This window comes from Saccoglossus kowalevskii, chromosome 5 (genome assembly GCF_978046115.1).
Source record: "Saccoglossus kowalevskii chromosome 5, keSacKowa6.1, whole genome shotgun sequence".
NCBI classification, from domain to species: Eukaryota; Metazoa; Hemichordata; class Enteropneusta; family Harrimaniidae; genus Saccoglossus; species Saccoglossus kowalevskii.
In genome coordinates this window covers 33,589,831-33,615,997 of record NC_140645.1, presented here as the reverse complement: position 1 = coordinate 33,615,997, position 26,167 = coordinate 33,589,831, and the positions used below count along the sequence as shown (strand labels likewise).

Genomic DNA, 26,167 nt, shown 5'->3' with positions numbered 1-26,167 from the left:
TGTTTACCCATAGCTGGGTTCATGAAAATAAACAGAAATTATGCACCGAATGCATCGGGAATAGTTAAATAATAACACATGTTCGTGAGGGTAATACCACGATTTGTTGCCTGCCCTCGGGCTGGTGGTCATGACCATAATATTGATGATGCCCTCGCCGAAACAAATCGTGATATTGCCCTCACGAACATGTGTTATTTATTTTATCACATCGAACAGAAACCCTATACAATACAAATACATCGAACACTCAAATCACCCATGCGCAATATTAACTATATTTGATATAATTTTTTATTTAATAGAACCATAGTTTAGATGCATGCTCGTTCTGTTTATGAAATAAATAACTACATGACTTTTAACATTTTAAAATATCGCCACGGTATCAACTGTATAACTACATTAAACAAGAACATGCATAGTTTCTCGCCACGTTCTTAATAACAACAATATTATGTGAACTTTATGATAAAAGTTTATTAAAAAATGTTTAAGTACTAAAATAACACTTCGCCGGGGGAGCACGTCGTCTCAATTCAAACTCACTGTTTTTGTCCCATAAAAATGTGAAAGTTCCCTCCAGTTATAGTTGCATTGCTAAACAGTGATGTAGCTGACGAACATGGCATATTGATGCATTGCTGTAGACGTAGATCGCTGTTTAACTGATCACCTTGTGGTGGTGGTAATGTTGGTAGCAAGCAGTCAGTTTCTCGGCGTTCTCTCGGGGTCTTGGCTGTGGTAACGTTTTCTATCGCGGATTGGTTAAGGACATTTGTGCAACCGATGGCATTGGCGCTTGATGTAGTCGTTGTTGTTGCAGATGCTAATGTCTCTGCCATTTCTTTTTTTTTGTTCAATTGATGTATCCCGCACGTAGCTCCTGATGCTACCTTCATTACGATGACGACTGACACTCATGATATGACGATTATTAAATCCAGCTTCGCTATGAATCGTGATTGATGTAGCATGAATACAGTGATTGGTGTACCGCTGGCTTAAACTGGCGCGCTTGGATATCAGAGCCATCATTTCTGACAAGGTGTTTTTCCCAATAGGTTTGTTTTCAAACCATACATCGTCATCAGCAGAGTAGTTATCACGGGGTCGTTGGAAGAGAGCATCACATCGTCTGTTGGCTTTGGAAAGGTACAGCTCAAAAGCACGTACAGGACAGTGTCGAGGGTTGCTGTTGTTTGCATACATGATGCCACCAGACACACCATCGTCGTCGCATTGGTGATTTTTGCTCACTTCGCTCCCCACCTGAATAACGTACTTGCTACCGTTATCGTCCGACTTCACCATAAAATGACTTCCTCGTAAGTCACGCTGACCTTCTCTTTCTCTGCGACAAAAATATAGCATAATGCTAAACCATACTTTGTGCTGAAGGACGGGAGCACTTGTGCTATATCTACTGAAGTATGTTGTTAGTTTGCTTAGATCGCCGGGAAGAATTGCTGGCTTGAGGCAAACGTTCCCTTTGCCTTGACTTTTAAGCTGCTTACTTACGGCTGTGAACATCTTTCGGCTATCGGCAAATTCATCTCCGTTAACTAAATCAAAATTTCGGCGCATTGGAGGTTGGTTAAAATACCTTTGTATTCAATATCTAAGTGACTGTAATGATTTTGTCGTGTATACTTCTCCCTTCTGCGTTCGTACCTCGGCGTAAAACGTTCTCAGTGCAGTGTCGAGCGTCGTTGTTGTAAACGTTTCCAGGACGCCTTCGCCGTACCCAAATTTGCTTCCCAGATATTGTTTAAATGTGGAAATGGCATTACTTGTTGCCATCCTGGTCCTTTTACCGTCATTCTCTAACAGAATATTGTCCAATTCAGAGGGTGAAAGTTCTGCATGTCTCTTCGAAGCCATTACGACCAAAAAATAACAGCGACGGCGAACAAAAACGAAATCATCGAACGACAATTTGTTATGTGCAGTGGGGATGGGCAGTCATTTAAGTGACGTCACCCATGTGATATACCATGTAATATCCGCTTGGCGGGCAATATACCATGTAATATCAATCTTTTTCCAATGTCATGTGACCGAGTCTCAACCAATCACAGCATGCGTAACAACAGTGAGATGTGATAATAAACAATATTATAATACACTATAGTAGCAGTATTGTTTATTAAAGTAACGTGTGACAACAATAACATATTCAATACATACATAACTTGAAAATAAAAATCTGTCAGCCAGCCCAGTGGGCTTATAAGTCACTGGAGTCACGTATATGTACTCACTTATAGAGGGTGTGTGTCAAATAAACATATTGTATGCATTATTGCTTTTGAAATATAATATAAACTAATGTACTACACAAACAGGTTATCTCGTCTCTTCTGAAATGATCTTGTAATATATTTTGCTGTCTATCTAACATGGTTCACTATAAAATAACTTATTATTTCTATATCACTTAACAAATGTGTACAATGGACAATACAGTATGAATTGTATTTCATCCTCTGTTACATTTTAAGAACATAATTTACAAATAACGTATACCGAAATGAATCTTTCAACCCTAGACAAGTTTAATGATAAGTAACTTTCTTCTCCAAATTCAGATTTAAATTTAATAAAATTACGTAATTTGGGTTTATTATTAACATGTGTATGCCAGTTTTAAATGGAAATCTCAATTTTCTTTTCTTTAATGCCTCAACATTGCATAAGAACATGTCATCAATATCCAACTACACGTAGACCAACCCGTATTTCCTGTGAGTTGGAGCGTATTTATGCACTCCTAAGAAGAATCTAAGTGCCTTGTTTTGAATTGCATCGCAACATTGGCAGCTATCATAACCCAAGATACGAAACAATGATCTATAATTGGGACAACTGTAGAATTGTATATTTTAGTATATGTTTTGAACCCCATATTATTTAAGAATTTAAATTTCGACATAAGAGCACACATAACCCTATGTGCAGCATCAGCCAATTTAAAAGCATCTGCATTCCCCGACAAATATAGGTTTTCATCCAATAATATCCCCAGATATTTATAACGCCGAGCGTAACTGATAATGTTATCATCTATTCTAATCGTATATTGACTACATTATGTATTGTTATATATACTTTTGATTTAACAAAATTAACCGTTAGTCTCCATTAATAACACCATGTATTAAACTGGTCTAACATGTTTTGCAAACTACTTTCAGGATCTGAAGAGTTAACTACATCGTCTGCATACAACAATCTTGCACGAGATCGTTATACATAATGAAAATAAGGCTGGGGACAGGTTATCACATTGTTTAACCCCTATTGTCGTCCTAAAGCTAGCAGTCAGATTATTATTAAGACTGATTGACGCATTCATCTCGTTATAAATAGATTTTATAGAAGAATATACCTTGCCATCAACTCCATTAATAAATTGTTGTTATAACAGTGCATTTCCATCAACTAAATCGAATGCCTTACGTGAATCCTAGAATGCTGCAAAAGGAGGTGACTTTTCATTTAATCTATGTTAGAACATAAATATGATCTTGGCAAGATCTATGCTTCCTAAACCCATTTTGTTCATCGGCTAAAATATTATTATTTTCTAAATATTGTACCAGTCGGTAGTTCAAAAATGTACTATATAATTTAGAGATCGTACTCTGCAATCTGATACACCGGTAATTCGTAGGAATACTTATATCAGACTTTCTATCTTTGAGAATTGAAATAACATAAGAACCTTATAAGAAATTCCATCAATCCCAGGACTTTTCCTCATGTTTGTATTACTTACTAAAATTTACGGATCTCGTCATATGTAATAATACCATTTAATACTGGGTTTCATATGTAATCAGATTCACTCAATCTTTGTTCTAAAATATCTTTCCGTACATCATTCGATTCCGAAATTCAAGATTATAATCCTCTCCATTACTATTATACAGTGAAGAGAACTGATTTCGCCAAGTATCCAAAGCCTCATTAAAATCTGATACAATACCACCTTCATCATCAAAAACGTCCATAATTATATTTTATGTTTAGGAGGTTCTAAATTTTTAACGTGATTCTAGAAAATGCTAGAATCACGAGTACACACTGTCTCAATTTCATAAAGTTTATCTTTCCAGTAACGGCGATTATAGTACCACAATCTTTTATCAAAAACACGTTGAGCAGCTTTAAAATCATTACGTAATCGTGCATCTTTTTCCACAAATTATTTAACTCTTCATTTTAAATTTGGTTTATGATGACGTAGGCGTTTACGCGATTTCACGTTACATTCCATGTATGGCACATTAGTATTCAACCATTCATAATACAATTTCAGAGTTGGTTGTAAACCGCATCAACACTCTCCTGTCCTAGTCGACATTTCCTTATTTCACCGCTTATTAAATCTGTTGTACGTATACTCAATTCCGAACACAAAAAAATCAGAAGTAATATATTTTAATTTATATTTTCTATGTCAAATTTACTCGGGTGATTTATGTTTTCTTTTCTATTCAAATAATGATCGCTCACCTCTATTCGAGGTACAAAATCAAACAAGACAAGAGAATGGTCCGGCACCTTACAAGTACTATTTAACAATGGTATTAAATTGTATTCTTCCATCCACGACGACATAGTTTTAACTTTAAAATTTTCGCACTGATCTAGACAATCGTGGGGAATAATAATGTAATCTACAATCGCTCTTCCCTTTGTAGATATCGAAGTAAAATTATCACTTTCAGGATATATTCTACCATTCAATATACATAGTTTTGAATCGATTAAAATTCAATGAAAGAGCGACCGAGTTGATATATTGTTTTGTCCAACACTTGTTTTGTGCTTATGTCATCAACCTCTACTATATAGTCATTCAAATTACCTATGCGTGTATTGAGATATCCACACATAACAACACTATCAATATCATCTAAGGAATACAATCGACTGAGCGAGATAACTGCGGCTCTACCCCATGGCAAATTTCCAAGGGCTAAGTAACAAGAAAAGATTAAAAAGGCATAATTAGTACACTTATTTAAAACTTCAATGCTAATATTAATTCATATTCTTTATCAAAGGGTGATATTGGTTGTTTTGACAAATATACCCCCCCAAAAAAAAACACCGGTGTGCATCGATATGAGAATGCGACCTGTTAAACCCATACCGTCTGTATCCATTAATTGTAATATCAATGCTACCAGAATTGTGTGTCATTTATGGAAATAATATCTGCATTGCTGTTCAATAATATTTCAATTCTCAAAAACTGTTATGTTCAGTCCAACCAGCAATATTTAAATGAGCTATAGAGATTTTATCAGTGATTACGTGACTAGACTTGTCCTAGTTATTTGCTTGATGTGTCTCATGGTCAAAACGACCAATGCAAGCAATTATATACTGTGATCCACCAGGTAATCCCCGTAATAACGTACGCGCATTTAACTCAACATTCCGTTCTACATGTGATTTGCAAGCATTAATGTACACTTGCCTGTAGATAAGCAGATCCTAATTTGTGCTTTACCATTTTCGAATAATCTTGAATATATATATTATGATGCCATCACATCTGTCTATGTGGAAGAAAAATGAATAAATCACTTTTGACCAAAAAAGCACATTTTTGTGCATATTTCAAACTACAGTGTCAATAAAAAAAATACCAACAAAATTGTAAAATGCATACAATAAGCTTTCCGAAATGATATAGTTTTTTGGACAATTAAAATACATGTCAGGTAAACTGCATTTTTACCTTAAAACAGTCTGTTTAAATTTATATTTCACTCAATGATCGGAGCGGACTGTATTCATTGGGGTTTGCTCCCAACATGCTTGTTTTCAGATTGAATGTTTTATCAGATTTGGAACGTCATTATTTTGCTTAGTTCTCAAGAAACAAATTAAAATATACCATGTGACAGACAATTTCTTGTATTTCAGTAAGGGTTTCTGTAGTATAGCTATTGTCCTCGGTTTGGTCAAGTTCACAATCGCCACCAGAATGTACACTTGGCTATGTGATTATTACACTTCCCAATAATTCAATAATAACACAACTATAATCCCACAAAATACCACATGCATAACGTGCGAATCACCATAGTACGACGTAGAACAGTTGTGATTCGTATTGTTTTTTATTTTACCTGTTCGACATATGTCACAAACCGAACTTATTTCCCCCCATCAATATTACCCCGCGCAAAGCTCTCACCAAGTAAAAATGTTTTAAAATTTATAATAGAAAAAAGTGCAATACTAATAATAATGAAAATAATGTTAATGTTATATCATTTGTCAGAACTGTAAAGATGAGTGAATACTGTTAAATAATAATTCAAAAAAGAAAAGAAAAATGTTCACATAAATGAGATGTTGATAGTTAAATACAATTACGACTTACTTGTAATACATAATTTGTTATTTTAAAACTTTTAAATATTGATAATCTATGGTTGTCACAGCAAAATCTTGTCAAAGTAATATGTTGTGTAGCACTCAATACGGACGGTACGCAGTATAACAGGAAATGGATGTTTACATAGTTCCTATAGTGCGCTCCCCGCATAACGCGGGATTTTGTGTGTAATTGAGCAGAGTTTCGTCAGTCTACGCGTTGCCACGTAGCATTTATCAGCGTTTAGTTTTACACTCATTCAGTTTTATTTCCGAGGTAGCAATTGAGCGAGTATTTTCGAAGTTTAAACATACACGTAGATGTACAACTCCATTACATGCATACAGAGAGCTGACCCTAATCTCCTTCATCTGTGTGTACGTGTGTTACTCCACGGATTTGTTAATAAATCTTGAGATTCGAGTGCTTATGGCAACGGCATTACACTCTGATTACCAGTGTGTGCGTGGTTTCATGGTGTGCCAGTGTGGTAGAGTGTAAACGTTCTGTATTCGCATCCCGTTCTCGTTATAAGTGGGAGCCTCATACTGCACGCAGTTTGCGGAGGTGCCTGACCTGGTCAAAGTTCATATGTAAATGCATGCTCCAACCACCCTGATAAATTTGAATACATCACAGGATTTGTAAATTTACGACAATACGCATGGTGCTACAATTTTTATTGAATTTCGAATATTGCAGATATAAACAGATATAACATTCTATATCTTGTGATTAGAAAATTTAGTTTTTTAATTGATACAATAATTGGTTATTTCAATATATTTTGTGAGTTATTGCAGGATTAAAATTTATTCAATGTCTATTAATATCAGAAAGATAATCTCATGGCTTGAAATGATATGTGCATCCTTACCAAAATGTATGGTTGTGTTGTTTTGTTTTTAAAATAATAAAGTTCTTACTTCAGTGAAAATTAGTAAAATAATTTATAATATTGAATTATAAATAGTATTCCACCAACGAGAATCTGTGTTTGCCGTTTTTGCTTTGAGACAAACATAGACCAAGCGATTATGTTAAAAATGAATATTAATAAGGTAGACGTATTAGTAGATATAAATACTTTGTCTCTTTGATGAGGGTTTGTTGGCTTTTTTAATTTTAATTTTGTTATTTATTTGATTTTTTACCACCATAGAAAGTATTGTTTGGGTATTATCATAAGAAAAACTGTTAATTGAACATGCATTTCAATGTACATCATACAGCAACTGTATTACTTTGAAAAGCCGCTACAATACACTAGAATAGGAAAACGAGTACACATGCAAAATGTTTATACAACAACTGGTCATACAAAAAACATTGTGAGGCGAGACAAAAATATGAATTAATGAATATATAATCTACGTATTTTGGGAGATCAAAGACAACTATGGTGGTCACTCGACATGCTCAACAATGCCCCCAAAAATGTCTTATTTGGTCACCCACAATGTATCGGTTTTAACATTTTAGTATTAACCTTACTAAGTGTTTTGACACAAACAAACCTTGCCGACCCCTGCTCTGTAACATATTTGACTAGTATTTGACTAGTTACATTTTAAAACTATAGGTTTCCTGGAAGAGAAAATCGCTAAGTTTGCTTGATTCCTGCACACAAATTGTGACATTTAGATGGTATCATATTGTCCTATATTATGGAAAGTTTCAGGACTGAACGATTGATGCTTACATGATTATTTTTGTTCACTTTGGTAGTATAATAAGGTATAACAGAATAAGAACGAGCTTAGTGTAGAGTTTCATCATTACAATTTTCAATTCAATCAAAGTTGCCATTTCCATTTCAAATGTGTAATCAAATCTCGGGATATATCAGTAATACTCATCACTATATAATAACACATATGATAGAAACAAATTTTTAGATATGTTCATTGGTTTTCAAAACAATAATTAATTAATTAATTTATGAAAGAGTTTTAGTAACAATAATAATAATAATAATGCAATTTTGTTACTACTATGGTATATTTAATCTATCGAAGTTGCATGCGAAAACTAGTACAATCTGAACACATTATAATCCTTAATAATACTGATCTACTACATGTATTTGAAAATTTGAAGACAAAAACTTTCGCGAATTGTGTTTTGAGAAATTTTGGAAATTTATGTAAACTGCTTTTCAGTGCTACTGGTAGGATTTCGGTGAGCAATGTTTTTAATAGAGATATTGTCGCTGTGCATATTCTAATATAGTTGCATTACAGCAGAACATGTTATGAATGCTGCAACGTCTTCATATTTTGACTTTTTGATCATTTGATGACCAACAGAGGTACGTTACAGGCCAACAGATTGTTGATGCATATTATTGTCTATTGCAATGCTAAGTCGAGGTGGTATTCAAATAAATATCCCTGTCCCAGTGCCATTTTCATAAATTAATGGGTAGTGCGTTTTTTTTATTTCAAGTATAGTGTAGTGTCCTGCAAGAACAGAATAAACGATATGCAGTTGTAGCTTAAATATTAAATCGGCAATGTGGAATGTGTGTCATAACGGTGGTATTTCGGCTGCGTGTACAACGTTCCTGGTGAATCACATGCCAAACATTCCGGTACGTAATTTTCGTGAAAAATGTACTGTAGAAATGTGGGTAAACATTGGACATGGCTGAGTCACATACAAAACTGTTTATATGTTCATACATTAATCTAAATCACTGGCAAGTCAAATAATATGACTGCACGTGGTACATACTGACCAATGAAAATTTGACGATTCAACAACGGGCAACACACGGTAAATTGTTTTCAGGAAGTGACAATCCCAAACAACACACATATTATGATATTCAAGAATATAATATAAAGAATTGACACAAGCTTAGAGGAAAGTACATTACTGATTTGTAAAAATCTGCTTTATACTTCAAAGTGTTACGGAATTTATTCAATATGTTTATTTTGTATAATTGTATGCGCGTATTTCTTGTTGTATAGCTAGAAATAACGTATTGCGGAAGCAATAGGCTTTGTGTCTGGAACGCAAGCGATAGTGCGCCATCAACGGAGCTGATGTGCGTAATGTGATGTCACTTCTTGTTGCGCGAGGTGTGACGTCACTCCATCTTCAAGGCGTCACAACAGAAATGTAAGTGGTCTTTCTTAGTGTGGTAAATTGTGGAAATAATATTCATTTTCTATTGATCTCCGCTTCACTTGGTATATTTATCAACCTTAATACATCCAAGATTTGAATGAAGGTGGTTTGGTATGGTATATCATTTGAATTTCATTCCTAGAAGCGTTTTGAATTTGTAGTCTGCGGCGGTTTCCTTTGCTTAATTCGACCGCCATTTTATTACGTGTAAGGTGAAGGATGTGTGCGGCAAAAAAAAACCAACGGTTCTTATTTTAGGACACTCGTTTGTAAGGCGACTCAAAACTTTTGTGCATGAGGACCAACAGCAATATAATGTGTCACCAACTTTCGATTTGAGTCAAATGGTTATTTATGTCCATGGTGTTGGTCGATGAATGGTATCGTCGCTGGTAAACTTTGACCTTGGTGTGGTGAGCCGGGTTATATTATGGTCTTAGAGTTAGGGTCCAATGATCTGTGTGACTTTTGCGTGGAGCCATTGCAAATCACATGCAAAATGGTAGACCTCGTTCATCAAATGCATAGGGAATTCAGGGTAAAACAAATAATTGTCAGTCAAGTCATGTACAGGATGAGACCATTTCATAAGTTTCATATTTACAATGCTAGGGTAGATATTTTAAATCACGCGTTAAATTCTGCCTTGGAGGAACTTTCATTTGCCATGTTTTGGAAGCATATTGGCTTATGGAATTCTTCTCTAACTATAATGTTACCAGATGGCATTCACTTGAACAAATTGGGTAATTATGGATATTATCGAAGTGTTCGTGGGGCACTCTTGCAGGCATGGAGGTTTTTAAAGGCAGCACAGGTTTAACTGGTGGTGGTTAGGTAGTTGCTAAATGCAGACTATTACATGAATGAGTTTCTGCTTTTATTTTAAATTTTGCAGACTGTTGATATTATCTCTATTGCAATTAAGGGTTGAATTTCTGTTTTTATTTTTATTTATTGGACTGTGGATACTATCTCTATTACTTGAGTGTGATTTTTGTTTTTGTTTTTATTTAAAATTTCGCAGACTGTTGATCCTATCTTTATTACATGAGTGTGGAGTTTCTGCTTTATTTTATATTTTGCAGACTTTTGATCCTATCTCTATTACATGAGTGTGGAGTTTCTGCTTTATTTTATATTTTGCAGACTGTTGATCCTATCTCTATTACATGAGGGTGGAGTTTCTGCTTTTATTTTAAAGGTTGCAGACTTTTGATCCTATCTCTATTACATGAGGGTGGAGTTTCTGCTTTTATTGTAAAGGTTGCAGACTTTTGATCCTATCTCTATTACATGAGTGTGGAGTTTTCTGCTTTTATTTTAAATTTTTGCTGAATTTTGATCCTATCTTGATCACACGTGGGAGTTTCTGCTTTTATTTTATATTTTACAGACTGATATTGTAAATGTTGCAGACTTTTGATCCTATTTCTATTTCATGAGTGCTTTAATATTAAAATGTTTTGCTTGATCCTAGCTCAGTACAAGTAGGCAGTTGATTCAACATCTTGCTCTAGTTTCTGCCTTAATAATTGTTCACTAAATAGTATCATCTGTTTATGTGCATCTCTGCACAGATTCATAGAGTATGTTTTGTAACAGTAATGCTGCTTAGTATCTTTATCATAGATCATGGCACCTGCGCGAAAGCGTAACACACTGAAAAAAGTTGTGTCACCACCACGGAAGCGTACCATGGCAACCAGGAGAGGGAAAACCAAGCAACCTGTTCCCATGGAAACAACAGCGGCCATATATGATGTTGGTGTAACACCACTATCAACACAGGATGTGCCAGCACAGCCTTCTCCTAGTGCACTAGTGAGTCAACCAAGCACATCACAAGCATTAGCAGAAACAGCAGCACTTATTCAACAGTCTACTTCAGCATTACTCAAGGGTATTGAGACATTTACCAACCTAGCAAACTCGATGCAAACAAGTCAAGCTAACACACATGGGTAATCGGTTATTGCAACACCAACAACTTGTACGAGCATCCCAGCTACTACAACAGTGGTTGAAAATGCTGTTCTGAATACAGTTAACGTAATAACAGGTTCCTGTCCACAATATTTGGTACAGGAGCAGGTGGAAGGAGGGAAAGTTAGTCATTTTACAAGTGTAACTGTTCCATTGGGCGCTTGGGTGCCAGACAAAGTTAAAAACAACATTTGGTGTAATGAGTTTGTTGATTTGGGTAGTTTGTTGTCAAAATTTGACAAGGATCAGTATACATTATCAGTTATGAACCCTTCTCAGAGTGACAGTCCATCTTTCCGCCTGATTCCTACTGAAAAGCAGATACCCATTGACTTAATTGCAAAATGGTCATCTGCTTTTCAAATTTTCATAGCAATTTATTCAGCTAAGTTTAATTCTGATACACCTGGTCTTATGAAATACATGGATACTGTCAGGGAAATAGCAACTGGAGGAGGAGATTGGAAGTACTATGACACGAATTTTCGCAAATTAGGTCAACATGCAGCCTTACCTTGGGGTCAGTTGCACATTGAGTTGTATTTGAGAGCAAAACAATCTCCTCGCCAGTCTTTCCCAAACAGTTTTCAGTCCTTTCGTTCCCAGCGCTTCTTTCCAAGAGGAGCATGTTACAAGTACCAGAGGGGAAAGCCATGTTCCCGGATGCAACTACCCTCACACATGTTGCTGGTGCTCTGGATCACACCCAGGTTTGAAATGCAAAACCCGCAAACAGGATTTGCAAAATGGACCTGGCGTTGGATATAGCTCAATCAACCCCAGTTTTCCCTATATGTCTATTACCCACCCCAATAAATATTAAGCAGTTACAACTAAGGTTATCTGGCTATGACCCTATTCTGGCTCAATACCTTATTGATGGTTTTAGTTGTGGTTTTTCTATTGGATTTTCTGGGAATAACATAACGTTTGATTCGCCTAATCTTAGATCAGCTGTTGAGCAACCAGGGGTTGTTGACAAAAAAATGCAGAAAGAATTATCTGCAGGCAGGATTGCTGGACCATTTCCGAAAAAACCCTTTAATAATTTTCATTGTTCACCATTGGGTGTTGTTCCTAAGAAGGTACCAGGTGAATTAGACTAATTCATCATTTGTCTTGGCCACAAGGTAACTCCATTATTGATGGTATTGCACCTGAGCTAACTACAGTTAAGTATGCACGAGTGGATGACGCGGTTCAGGCAATTATATAATTTGGTGAGGGCTGCTACTTTTAGTCTATGTAATGATTTGGGAGTACCATTAGTTAAGGAGAAAACGGAGGGCCCTGCTACTGTTTTGTGTTTTGCGTCTCCCACTTGAAAAAATCCAACGTTGCATATTTCTAGTTCAGCAGTTTCTGGGACGCAAAAAGGCAACTCTTAAAGAAATCCAGTCCTTGGTCGGAACGCTTAATTTTGCTTGTACTGTTGTCACCCCGAGGAGAGCATTTTTAAGGCGCCTAATTGATTTGACTTTGGGTCTAACTCAACCACATCATCATCGCCGTGTCAATCAGGAATTTTAACTTTGCCAGTCAGCGAGGCTTTGATAGCCATGTTTTTAACAGACATGCACATGAACGGGTTTGCGGCAAATACAATCACCACAACTGCGTCAGCAATTAGTTACTTACATAAGCTACAGGGGTATAAGAATCCGACAGATTCTTTTGTTGTCAAAAAATTGTTATCAGCCATGCGAAAACAAACACCGACTATAGATAGGCGTTTACCTATATCACGCTCCATTTTGCACGCCCTTGTTGACTATTTGCCATACATTGTCAATTCAGGCTATAACCATCGATTATTTAAAGCTCTCTTCCTGTTCATGTTCTATGCATATACACGCATTGGGTAGGTAACTTTTACCACCAATAATAATGTTTCACATATCTTGCAATTACACGACATTGCCATTTTGCACCAGGGGTGCTCTGCAGATAGCTCTTTGAAAGTAACTTTCACCAAATACAAGCATGGCTATGCCCCTCAGATCGTTATTATTGGTTGTCAACGTGTCCCCTTCTGTCCAATTGCAGCAATCTCTACTTTTGTTGCGGTTAGGGAGCAAAAACCTGGGCCGCTGTTCTGTATGCCTGATCAACAGCCTATAAAACGTGATTACTTTATGCTTAAATTCAATGCAGGTATACATTTTGGGGGCTTAAGCCCCCAATATTATAAGGGTCATAGTTTCCGTATAGGAGCTGCATCAGAGGCAGCAAGTTCTGGCTTGTCTGATGCACAAATCAGAAGTCTGGGAAGGTGAAAATCGGATGCATTTAAACTGTACACCCGTCAACATGCACAATTTTAGTCAAGCAACTAGCATGGGCAATAGTTGTTTTCCTATATCCTGATTGGGCTAGCATGGGCAGCCCTTATGTCATCCCTGTGTGTTAGGTATCTTCTCATTTTTGCATTTAATTTAATTTTTATTTTTTGGTGTGGGGCTGACACAAGGTGTGCCTGGTGGCATGATTTGGCCCCACACTCAGTGACGTTAACTTTGTAATTTGTACAACAAACTTGACTTGCTACTTTTAGTCAAGAGTTAGGGATTTTAGAAAAACTTTGTTTATTCAATTAACTTGATATGTTACATTGTATTCAAGATTTGTCAATAACTTTTTCGCTTATTCAAGCATTTTGTTCACTTTACCCAAATAGTTAGGGTTTTTGAATAAACCGGCCACAACTGGGGTATCCAAAGTACGGTAACCCAGTTGTGGTCCTTTTTTCAGCCAAATACAAGTGCATTTCATTGTGTAAATGGGTTCCAGACACAAAATAATTTCCTGATTTTAAGTCGAATTCCCCCAAAACACCCAAAAATACATCAATGAAATTCAGATGAGATTATATAACAAATGAGCATCAAACGATGACACATGTCGCAACACTTGTCCTTGTAGATGATGAGATAACATCTAAGCTCACGTCTCCTCGTTTGGCTGAATGAAAGGTCGATGATGACTTGTTTGGAGAGGAGTCTTTAAAAAAAATGTATGTGTCTGTAGAAATCTACTAAATATGCAAAATAAACTGACGAGGCCCTGTGATCTCTATTGTGTTATGCTAATTTTATTTACATATTGTATATTTTAACTGAAGTATAATGTTTTTTTTTTTGGAACGCTTTAATTATGTATAATTTTTAACACCAAGGCATTAGCACAATTAGTTACTAATTTCATATCCTGGAATTTTTGCCCTGTAGTTCAGTGAGAATTTATGGTACAATTTATATTAATATGAATATAATTGTACCAATCCTACTCATTTACTAAACTCGAGCTTTGCAAAAAAAATTATGTTAAGTCACTCGATATTCAACTTTTATTTAATTAAACTCCATTAAAACGCAACGCCATATAAGAACGCGTTGCATAACACAAGCTATATTAAAAGTTAATTCAACTGTATTAAAAATAAATCCAATATGTGTAGTTACAACGATGGCAAGACGTGTATGCGTGTGTTTGTACTTGCATTACTAATATTGCGAGAACGAAAATACAGACACCAACCTCCGAGGACAAACACAATGTAAGAGAATCGTTTTAATATTTCTGTTGAAACATAATTTTCAATAATATTTAATATTTTAATAATTCAACTTATACATAGATTTTGGGTAGCTTGGGTTAATAAAGAGGTAACGTAATGTACATTTTATAACAATTTTAATATCACTGTACTTTCCTCCTTCAATGACCCTATGCTTCGCAAACATTTCTATACGATGTTTTTTCTTATTTGTTGTATTTTAATATATTTAAATTTGAATTAGAAATTTCAATCGAAAAATAACGCAGGTATATTAAATGTTGATTCAATTTTATTAAAAGCTAATGCAATCGAGGCTAGGAAACACACTGCAATACAAATATCTGTGAGTGTGAGCGTGTCTTTATCACTGATATTGGGTTCTATATATGCTGAAAGGATGGAATGAAAATTCAAATTTGAAAATTTTTAATGTTTTCCATCAATACCAATTGTAGCATACTGTCGTACATTTACAAATTCTGTTGTATATTCAAATACATCCTAGTTGGTTGGTGTATGAACGTTTACAGGGCGGGCCACGTACATCAACTGTCAGTAAAACATGATAATCGCACATACTTTGCTTGAGAAAGCACGTTGTGGGTTTTTTGTGTTTGTTTCACATAACGTTAAATGCATTATACCGTTGAATCATGTGCATACAGTTTATGCTATACTTATTGAATGTATTTATACATGACTATAATGTGTAAACAACAACGATTAATGAGTGCAACAGTCGACGAAATGCACTGATGTACTACAATCCAAGAGTCTCTGCAGAATAGATAGTATATCCTGAATTTAGTTAAACAATACTATCATATGTGTTCATTAATGCAATTTATTCCTTTTGTAGTTGACAATAAACAGAGAAATATAACCCAATAACTAACCCGAACATTAAAACAACAAGACGTCATTACAAGAAGTAATTTGAACTCTGACTAGTGTCTCACATCACATGGGAAACAACAATGATCAATATAATGGATTTTATTAGATAATATTCATAATACAGTTTCATATGAATTACTACAGTGTTGAGAGGTGATATACAGAATCATAATATAAATTGCAATTATATATTTAATTGCGTGAAATCTACGATTCTTGATCGTGACATATTTATTTGCCTTGCCCTTCGACTTCACATAATTACTGTTTTGACATGTCAGGGATATCCGTATTTCTATCCCCATAGTCTTCTATCCGATTCTTGCTTTAATATTGGTTCATTCCCGCTACCATTATCATCAACATCAGTGTTGGTCTCTCTTCTTGGATGTATCTTTTCATGTGAACTACCTTCAGAACTGCTAATAGCCGTATCTACCATATGTGCACATAATGTGCACAGTGTTAACAAAACCACCAACATTACCAGTCGAGCTAAGGCCATATCTATGCGAATAACAAAGGAATTGTTCAAACTCGTTGTGATCTAATCTAGGCTAGGAATTTTGATTGCGTTTCATCGCAAATTTGTTCAAATAACGGACATTTCTCATGATATAAGAGAACTACAGATAGAATTGAGATGTTACAATATACTATTGAAGTGTAATTATATAAAATCAATTTAATTACATACACTCACCTTTGCGTGTTTAGAATAGCAGCTTCGTCAGTCACTTACATATGCTAGTATTTCAAATGACGAGATTGCTGTATATTAATACTATATCCATTAGTTTGTAGTATGTTAACGGTTGTTGCGTTGTGCTACGCATGCTCGAGATGTGTTGACCAATCAGTACAAATTACCACAATGCATTGCACTCGATCAAAATAGCGTCCGATTATTTGTGCAAAGATTTTTTGTTGTTTGTGGTAGACAAATACATCGATTGTGAAACACTAAATGCCCTGTTGCATAAGTAGGATTTATTGTATTATCTGCTGCGACGTTTGCAAACTCCCTTCCATTTTAGAGAACTAACTACAACGATGTAGTTGTATTTTGCTGTAGCTCAGACAACAAATTAACAATTATAGAAGTACAGGGACTTCACAATTAATACTTGGAGATGTAAGACTTGGAGACGTCATGTTCGGCGATTCTGTTCTAAACTTTTTAGATTTTGGATTTTGGCATTCCCACGATATATCATTGGGAGGAAAAGATGTATAATAATAAGGTTATTATGAGGATACCGCAAAATATGCACTCAGACAGTACATCGTCGCACCGACCTCCGCTACGCATCGGTCAATATCCCTGCTGTACTTTCTCCATGCATACTTTTCAGTATCCTAGTAACCACATATTATACTGAATATAAACGGGATAAAAACATGTACAGTGCAATTGTTTAATGTAGCCATGTGTACTGAGATACAAATTAGTTTATAGTTTTCATTCAGACCTTAACATTTTTTTTGGGCATTTAATTGTACTGTACACACATGTTCTGGAAATGGCAATTTGGGGGTAATGCTTGTTTTCGGCACTTAGATTGTAACGATTATGAAAAATAAATGTGAGCCATGAAAATGTTCACTGCTGTTTGAAGGTCAGGTGAGTGTCTCTTGCCATTGATTTTCATGCTAACGGATGAATCAAATCAATCCACACATATAAAGACTAAACACCAATCCCAATATTGTAATGATTCACGGCAAAAATAAAAACTTTCAATAACAAATTGCTGTACATAATATTTTTTACAATTTGTACATGTTCTATAATTCATCATCAAAACGGAACTAACACTTAGTCGACGAAATGCGCTGCTCTGTTACAAAACACGAATCCTTATAACATAGATTGTAATGTTAAGCCAAATTCACTATATACTGTAATGATAAAAAATGCCACTTATTCATTTTGTAGTTGACAATAAACATACGGCGAATATAATAACAATGGAATCTTGTTGCAAGAAATATAACCCAATAATTAACCCGCGCCTTAACACAACAAGACGTCTGGAAGTCATTTGAATTTTAACTTGTTTCTGAAAGGCAAATTTGCTAATGCGACATCAATTGAATGGATTTCATTATATGATATTCATTGACAGTTTCATATAAAATACTACTAAAATATACAATCAACATAGTACATTTCATTTGAGTGAAATCTACGATGCCTTGTCATGACATATTTTCTATCTTGCTCCCTCGCCTTCACAAATCGCTGTCTTGTCAACGATATATATAACAACTTTTTTTTCAAATTCTTGCCCAAACATTGGTCCACTAACGCTGTCACAATCATCATCAGTGTTGGTTTCTCTTCCTGAACATCTCTTATAGTATTAACTCCCTTTAGAACTACTAATAGCTGTGTATACTGTATGTGCACATAATGTACACAGTGTGATCAAAACCACAAACATCACTCGTCGAGGTGAAACCATTTCTATGTAAATCACAAAGGAATTGTTCAAAATCGCAGCTGTGAATCGAGACTTCGTGATTGTCATTCATCAAAAATACTTTCAATTAACAATTTTTCATAATATCGATTTATAAGGCAAAAATGACGACTTACGATAAAGACTGAACTACAAATAGTATTCCGGCACGGTTCAATTCGTGATATGTTATGTTAATGAACTGAATTCATATAGAAGTAATTAAAAAAAATACACATACTCCTCTTTCTATGTTTAGAATAGCAGTTTCTCTCATAAGACAGTAGTACACTCACATATGATAGTAATCAAAGAACGAGTGTATTACTACTATAACAATTATATTGTATTATTAGAAAGGCGGTGGTCATTGTGCCACGCGTGTGAGAGATATTATGTAAAGCAACAAATATATGTGCCCATAAAGAATTCCACTGGACTACAATAGCATCCGATCAATTGTGCAATAAAGTTCGTGTGTGTAGTAAACGGGTACGCAAATCAAACAAAAATGTCCTGTTCAATAAGAAGGGTTCATTTATTTTACATGTAACTGTGGCGACATTCACAACTTTCTTATCACATTTGAGAAATAAGTAAAAAAATGAGTTGCATGTTATATTTTATAGCGCAGCTGATGTAGAGCACACCTATGACAAAAATTCCATTGAAATCCGATGATTGTTTCCTGAAATATCAGTGATAAAGACACGCTCACACACACAGATATTTGTATTGCATTTGTTTCCAAGCCTCAATTGAATTAGCTTTTAATAAAGTTGAATTAACATACCTGCGTTATTTTTCGATTGAAATTTCTAATTCAAGTTTATTTAAATTAAAATACAACAAAGAAGAAAAACATCATGCGAATACATGTATAGAAATGTTTACAAAGCTTAGGGTTAGTAAAGGAGAAAAATGTAGTTATATTTAAATTATTATAAAAGGTATATTACATATTACCCATAACATATGTATAAGTTGAAAAATTAAAATATTAAATATTATTAAAAATGATGTTTTCACAGGAATATGAAAAACATGTTCTTACATTGTGTTTGTCCTCAGAAGATGGTGTCTGTATTTTTCTTCTAGCAATATTTGTAATGCTAGTACAAACACATGCATACATTTCTTGCCATCGTTTTTACCACACATATTAGATTAATTTTCAATATCGTTGAATTAACTTTTAATATAGTTTGTGTTATACAACGCGTTTTTATATGGAGTTGCGTTTTAATTGGGTTTATTTAAACTCAATTATAATGCAATCCACCATGGAATTGCGTTTTTATTCAAGTTTAATTAAGTAATAAGTTAAATATCGTGTGACTTAATATGAAAATTTTTGCAAAGCTCGAGTTTAGTAAATGAGTAGGTATAGTACAATTATATTCATATTAATATAAATTGTACCATACCTTCTCCCTGAACTACAGGGCAAAAATTATAGAATATGTGACCTTTACTCAGTGTGTCTTTATAGCTAATTTGACACACCACAGAGATTAGTAACTAACTATGCCAATTCCCTGGTGATAACAATTATACATAATTAAAACGTTCCAAAAAATAATCTTACTACAGTTAAAATATATGATATGTAAATAGAATTAGCATCCTTAGTAGTTTTCCATAAATACAGACCTTTTTTTCGTAAATACTTCTCTCCAAACAAATTATCATCAACCTTTCATTCAGCCAAACGAGGAGACGTTAGCTTAGATGTTGTTATGGACATCTGACGGGATCTCATCATCTACAAAGACAAGTTTTGCGACATGTGTCATCGTTTGATGCTCATTTGTTATATAACCTCATCTAAATTTCATTGATGTATTTTTCGTTGTTTTGGTGGAATTCGAAATAAAATCAAGAAATTATTTTTAGCTATACAACAAGCAATAAGCGCATACAACATAAAGATATTGAATACATTTCACAACACTTCGTAGTATAAAGCAGATTTTTTTGAAAAAAAATTACCGTGCGTTGCCCGTTATTGAAACGTCAAATTCTCATTGGTCAGTATGTACCACGTGCAGTCATGTTGACTATAACTTGCCAGTGATTTAGATTAATGTATGAACATATAATAAAATGTTGTATGTGACTCAGCCATGTCCAATGTTTCCCCACATTTTTACTGTACATTTTCATCAAATTATGTATCGGAATTGTTGGCATGTGATTCACCAGGAACGTTGTACGCCCAGCCGAAATACCACCGTTATGACACACATGCTACATTGTCGATTCTTTCTTCAAGCTGCAACTGCACGTCGTTTATTCTGTTCTCGCAGGGCACTATATTTGAAATGAAAAACAGCGCACTGCCAATTAATTTATGGAAATGGTACTGAGGCAGGGATATTTATTCAAATACCACCTCGACCTAGCAATTGGTCATCAAATGATCAAAAAGTCAAAATATAAAGACATTGCAGCATTCATCATTCTGCTGTAATGCAACTATATTAGAATATACACAGTGACATCTCATGGATGACAATATCTCTATTAAAAAACATTGTGTAGATTATTAATTCAAAAAATTATATATTTTGTCTCGCTTCACAATGTTTTTTTATGAGCAGTAGTTGTATGAACATTTTGCATGTGTACTCGTTTTCCCATTCGTGTGTATTGTAGCGGCTTTTCAAAGTAATACAGTTGTTGTATGATGTACATAGAAATGCATGTAAAATTAACAGTTTTTCTACTCTTATGATAATAAAAAACAATACTTTCTATGGTGGTAAAACATCAAATAAATAACGAATTTAAAATTAGAATGCTGACAAACCCTCATCAAAGTAACAAAGTATTTATATTTACTAATACGTCTACCTTATTAATATGCATTGTTTGTCTCAAAACAAAAACAGCAAAAACATATCCTCGTTGGTGGAATAATATTTATAACTCATTAATATAAATTATTTTACTAATTTTCGATATGGTTAACATTATAATTTAAAAAAAAAACATAAATTTCGGTAGGATGCACATATCATTTTAAGGCGGGAGATTATCTCTCTGATATTAATAGACATTGAATAAATTTTAATCCTGCAATAACTCACAAAATATATTGAAATGACCAATTATTGTATCACTTGAAAAACTCGATTTTCTAATCACATGATATAGGTAGTTATACTTGTTCATATCTGCAATATTACAAATCCTCAATAGTTTTCATCACTGACAATTGTACCATCAGGCGTATTGTCGTTGGTATTCTGGTTGGTGGGGGCATGCATTTACATATGAACTTTGACCAGGTTAGGCACCTCTGCCAACTGCCTGCAGTATGAGGCTCTCACGTATAACGAGAACGGAATGCGAATACAGAACGTTTACACTCTACCACATCATAAAACCATGCACACAATAATAATCAAAGTGTAATGCCATCGCCATAAGCACACGGATCTCAAAATTTATTACAAATCTGTAGAGTAACTACGTACACATAGATGAAGAAAATTCAAAATTAGCAACGATCATACATGGAAAATGATATTTATTCCGCATTTTATAGTGTCGCAATACTGCATTATTTGCGAAACGAGACCAAAATACTTGAATTTTGACAGCGGCGAATGTCGCAGTCCAGGGTTACAGTTTGCATAAACGTATCCATCCAAAGTGTGTTTTTTATTTGTAAATTCACAAATAATTCACAAATAATGTTTGATTTTTATTTGACCGCAGGCTTTCCGTTTAAATTCAAAGCAATCGTCAAATTATCTGCCTCCTGTAGCAATGATAATTTACTATTACGCAGACAGGAGAGTTGTCAATAAATTCAATACTATTACGTAACAGTAACGTAATTAGCGATATATTTCAACTTGTATTTTGCACAATGTAACAATTCAAATATAATATAATATTATTTTTATATTTTATGGTATGAGGTGATATTTCCAAATGACGAAACAAGATTTTAATTATTATACATAAATGCGTATGAATTCAAATTAGTATACATAAAAACTCAAACAAGATCGTGACATAATAATTGAAACACCAAATTTGGCATACACGGTACATGTGTTTAATATAACATCGTTCGCTAGATATGACCAGGCCAAGGCTATTGTTTATCTAAATGAAATAATTTATGATACAATAACACTATATATTGAATTGCATTTTACAAAACTATAGAGTGTTTAGTCAGAGGAATGAGGATCACATGTCGAGATATTTTATGTTAATCAGGGATAAGAAGTTTGACCCAGGTTATTTCTTGTATGGTGGGTAAATAACAATGTATAAATATAATATTTTCATTGATTTTATTATATGTAAAATATCAGGGAACAATAATGTATTCGATCACTAAAGAAACTGGCACGAGGCCGACTACTACATAAAATAGTTGTGCTAAATAACTATATGAATTCAAACAGTTGTCATGTATCCTGCCATTCCAAACACGTCAGCTTTGAAACATGTTTCTGTATCAACCCACTTATAGTAATATATATATAAATATATATATTTATAAATAGTAATGTTGATATGGCACATAAATATATATATATATATATATATATATATATATATATATATATATATATATATATATATATATATATATAGTTATATATATATATATATATATATAACTATATATATATATATATATATATATATATATATATATATATATATATATATATATATATATATATATATATATATATGGATATATGATATATGAGAGAGAAAGCAACATCGCACAAATACATATTACGTTAATGGTACCAGTTCAGCTCAGATGAATTTATTTGCGAGAAAACAGTGGCCTGGAAAAAACGCTGAGACACACAGACCAGACAACAAATATCTATATTTTATACGTATCTACCAAGGATGATTTATGTAGATGTATAGATTTGTTGCAAAGCTTAATGAAGTTATTGATGAGAATAACTATAAACGGCATTATCCTGAATTGACCCCTTGCGACCACGTCATTTTTATGCATTTTAGCGACAATGTTACAGTGTGTGTATTCTGCGCAATGCAACTCATGCGATCAAAAAATAACATTAATATTTGTCAAAATAAATATGAAATATTTAATGATCTGTAATTTTAATTGCTTAGCTATGATTGACATCACAAGAATTTTTGAAAGAGAGGTGTGATCAGCTCAGTCCGGAAACTACTTTTATATAGGTAAATTCTCACCTTACACTGTGGACATTTTTCTTTCAGTTTTCTACCCACACCTGTAATTGTACCGCCTGTAGCCGTGCAAGCAATGAACATGTCTAATTTTCCTGAAATAAAAATATATTTACCATCAATATTCAATCGATTGGTTTTAGCACGTGAATCAGTGGGCTTAGTTTTGATAGTTATAGAGAAATATCATTTATGTAGAAGAGATGAAGCTCAGACACAGAACAACAATTACATACACATATTTATTAAACGTCAAAGCAAAAACGAACACCATTGGAACTTACCATCACACGCCTGTAATATTTCTTCAGCTGTCTCATCATAATGGACTAACGGATTCTCAGCATTCCGGAACTGATTTAATATGATGGAATTAGCAATTTCTTTTTGTAGACGATGTGCCACACCAAAATCAGAATCTGGACTATCTAACGTTGTTGTATTTGGTGAACGGACAATCTCCGCACCTAGCGCGTGTAGGATGTTAACCTTGTCCATACTCATGTACTCCGGCATTACAAAAATACATTTATAACCTTTGACACATGCGGCTAATGCAAGACCAATTCCTACAAGCAATGAGGAAAACAAAATTAACTATTATCGACCATTACAATGTGGCCAGTAATTTTCTAAATTCTTTGAAAACAGTGTTACCATTCCTGGTCATGACCTGCGCAAATAAAATTAATGTTCATATAAATTAATGTTCACTACTAACTTTATAGCTACATTTTTACTTGATGTTTATAATATTATATATAAAATAAGGATTGTTAAACAACAAATTATTTATGACATTCATGTAAATTGTACCTGTATTCCCTGCTGTTGCTTCAATAATCACATCACCGGGTTTAATTAATCCTTTTTCCTCGGCATCTTCTATCATTCTTCTGCCTATTCTATCTTTTACACTTCCACCGGCATTGAAATATTCACACTTAGCCACTGAAAAACAAAAAACAAAAACATAAGTAAATCGGTAAATCGCGTGTATTATAATGCAACAATACAATAGCAATAACAATCCCGGTATCAACTAATATTGAACACAAGCACTGTTTGTGAACACTTTCATACTTCCATGCAGATACTTTCAAGCAAATACACTTCTATAACAACCTTATACATATTCTGTACTTGATTTGACCACGTTTACTTACATAGTTCACATTTTAGCTTCGCATCTTTATTTAGTTTATTGATTCGCACTATTGGCGTATTTCTTGTTTGACTCAGAATATTTGGCAGTATCTTCTCTTCTGAAGGGGTTCTGTAAAAATAGGATATATATTGTGCATGCACATTGATGACATATCAAGTTATACCAAGAATAATAGAGGGTATATTAACCTAAACTAATAATCAGTTTTAAAAATAATTCGTTATAAACTATTGAGGTGTATGTTTGCTTTATATTGCAATCCAGAAAAATGTGATACGTGATGAGTTTCTTATAAGCATTCAGTGATCACTACTTAATACAATCTTATGCTTTGTCTGTACACGTTTATGTCCAGACGATATTGGTTTTCCAGTAGATTTCAGTCAAAATGAATCAATTTTCACAACAGTAATAGTCAACAACTTATTATTGCATTATTGCACATATTGTAATGATATTCCAGGGCATGAAGTAATGTTCTCGAGGTTTTGAAATTATATTATTCTCTAGCAGACGACAGTTTTCTGTTCCCATTCAAAGGTACTTTCGATCTTTTAACAAGAAATTGGAAAAGTGTTGTTCATAAATTATTTTTCAAGAATTTAAAGGTATAACCTGATTTCAGTCTCGATATATGTTAACTAACGTATATCTATCTTACCACGGCGTTCAAAAAGGAACAACATAAAACTAAATAAAAACTGCTCGTATATAAACAGTTGAGAGATAATGTATTTAGCATGCACATATTCAAATATATATATATCCGAAAATTATCAACAAATGAATAACTTGTCATGTAAATATGTAAATTTTGTAAATATGAGATTACCATTATGTTTCGTGGAACTTATAATAAAATAAAAGTTCACACATACTCAGTAATTCGACCCACCACAATCAGGGCATATAACGTCAAAAAACTTACATTTGAACATGTCTGTGTGGACTGTTTTTGATATCATTCCCCGTGGCCCATGTACATTTAGATGGAGTATCTGGTGAAAAATTTATCGTGTTTTCGTCATTCTGAGTATCCATTGTGCCAATATATATCTGTTAAACCAAATGAGACTTTGACTAAACTGAAATAAAACAAAATAAAAACATATGTTAGCACAAATTGATGGTATTGAGACAAAAATGCTATCATATAAGAATGCTTCCACAAAAAAACTGAACAAGTTTATCGCTGAATAAATTTAATATTCAGCTTCAAAACTTGTGTGGCAACACAGGATCAGATCAAATGTTATGCTGTGATACAAAGACATCATATGGCGCAATGTCGCAGAGAAATTATTACTCGATAAGAGAGTGAAACACAATGTCTGCAG

General features: G+C 34.0%; 3 protein-coding genes and 1 long non-coding RNA gene across 4 annotated transcripts; 1 reads left to right on the top strand and 3 right to left on the bottom strand.

The window, feature by feature from the left end:
• Nucleotides 1-318: 318 nt before the first annotated feature.
• On the bottom strand, nucleotides 319-1,860 carry LOC144349510 (uncharacterized). Its single transcript, XM_085499681.1, has one exon. The coding sequence runs from the start codon at nucleotides 1,585-1,587 to the stop codon at nucleotides 769-771; it is 819 nt and encodes a 272-aa protein (XP_085355807.1). The 5' UTR covers nucleotides 1,588-1,860; the 3' UTR covers nucleotides 319-768.
• A 7,629-nt stretch (nucleotides 1,861-9,489) lies between these two features.
• Nucleotides 9,490-11,509, top strand: LOC146746080 (uncharacterized). Its single transcript, XM_085498949.1, has 2 exons — nucleotides 9,490-9,532; nucleotides 11,174-11,509. Exon 2 carries the CDS (start codon nucleotides 11,177-11,179, stop codon nucleotides 11,507-11,509), a length of 333 nt encoding a protein of 110 aa, XP_085355075.1. The 5' UTR covers nucleotides 9,490-9,532; nucleotides 11,174-11,176.
• A 4,403-nt stretch (nucleotides 11,510-15,912) lies between these two features.
• LOC146746079 (uncharacterized) lies at nucleotides 15,913-16,793 on the bottom strand. Its single transcript, XR_014929568.1, has 2 exons — nucleotides 16,687-16,793; nucleotides 15,913-16,490 (listed from the first exon to the last, which is right to left on the bottom strand). It is a non-coding gene; the product is annotated as an uncharacterized LOC146746079 (long non-coding RNA).
• Nucleotides 16,794-20,147: 3,354 nt separating this feature from the next.
• On the bottom strand, nucleotides 20,148-25,871 carry LOC102809819 (cystathionine beta-synthase-like). Its single transcript, XM_085498948.1, has 6 exons — nucleotides 25,772-25,871; nucleotides 24,829-24,951; nucleotides 24,479-24,613; nucleotides 23,947-24,231; nucleotides 23,666-23,757; nucleotides 20,148-20,213 (listed from the first exon to the last, which is right to left on the bottom strand). The coding sequence occupies exons 1-6, from the start codon at nucleotides 25,869-25,871 to the stop codon at nucleotides 20,148-20,150; spliced, it is 801 nt and encodes a 266-aa protein (XP_085355074.1).
• Nucleotides 25,872-26,167: the final 296 nt, after the last annotated feature.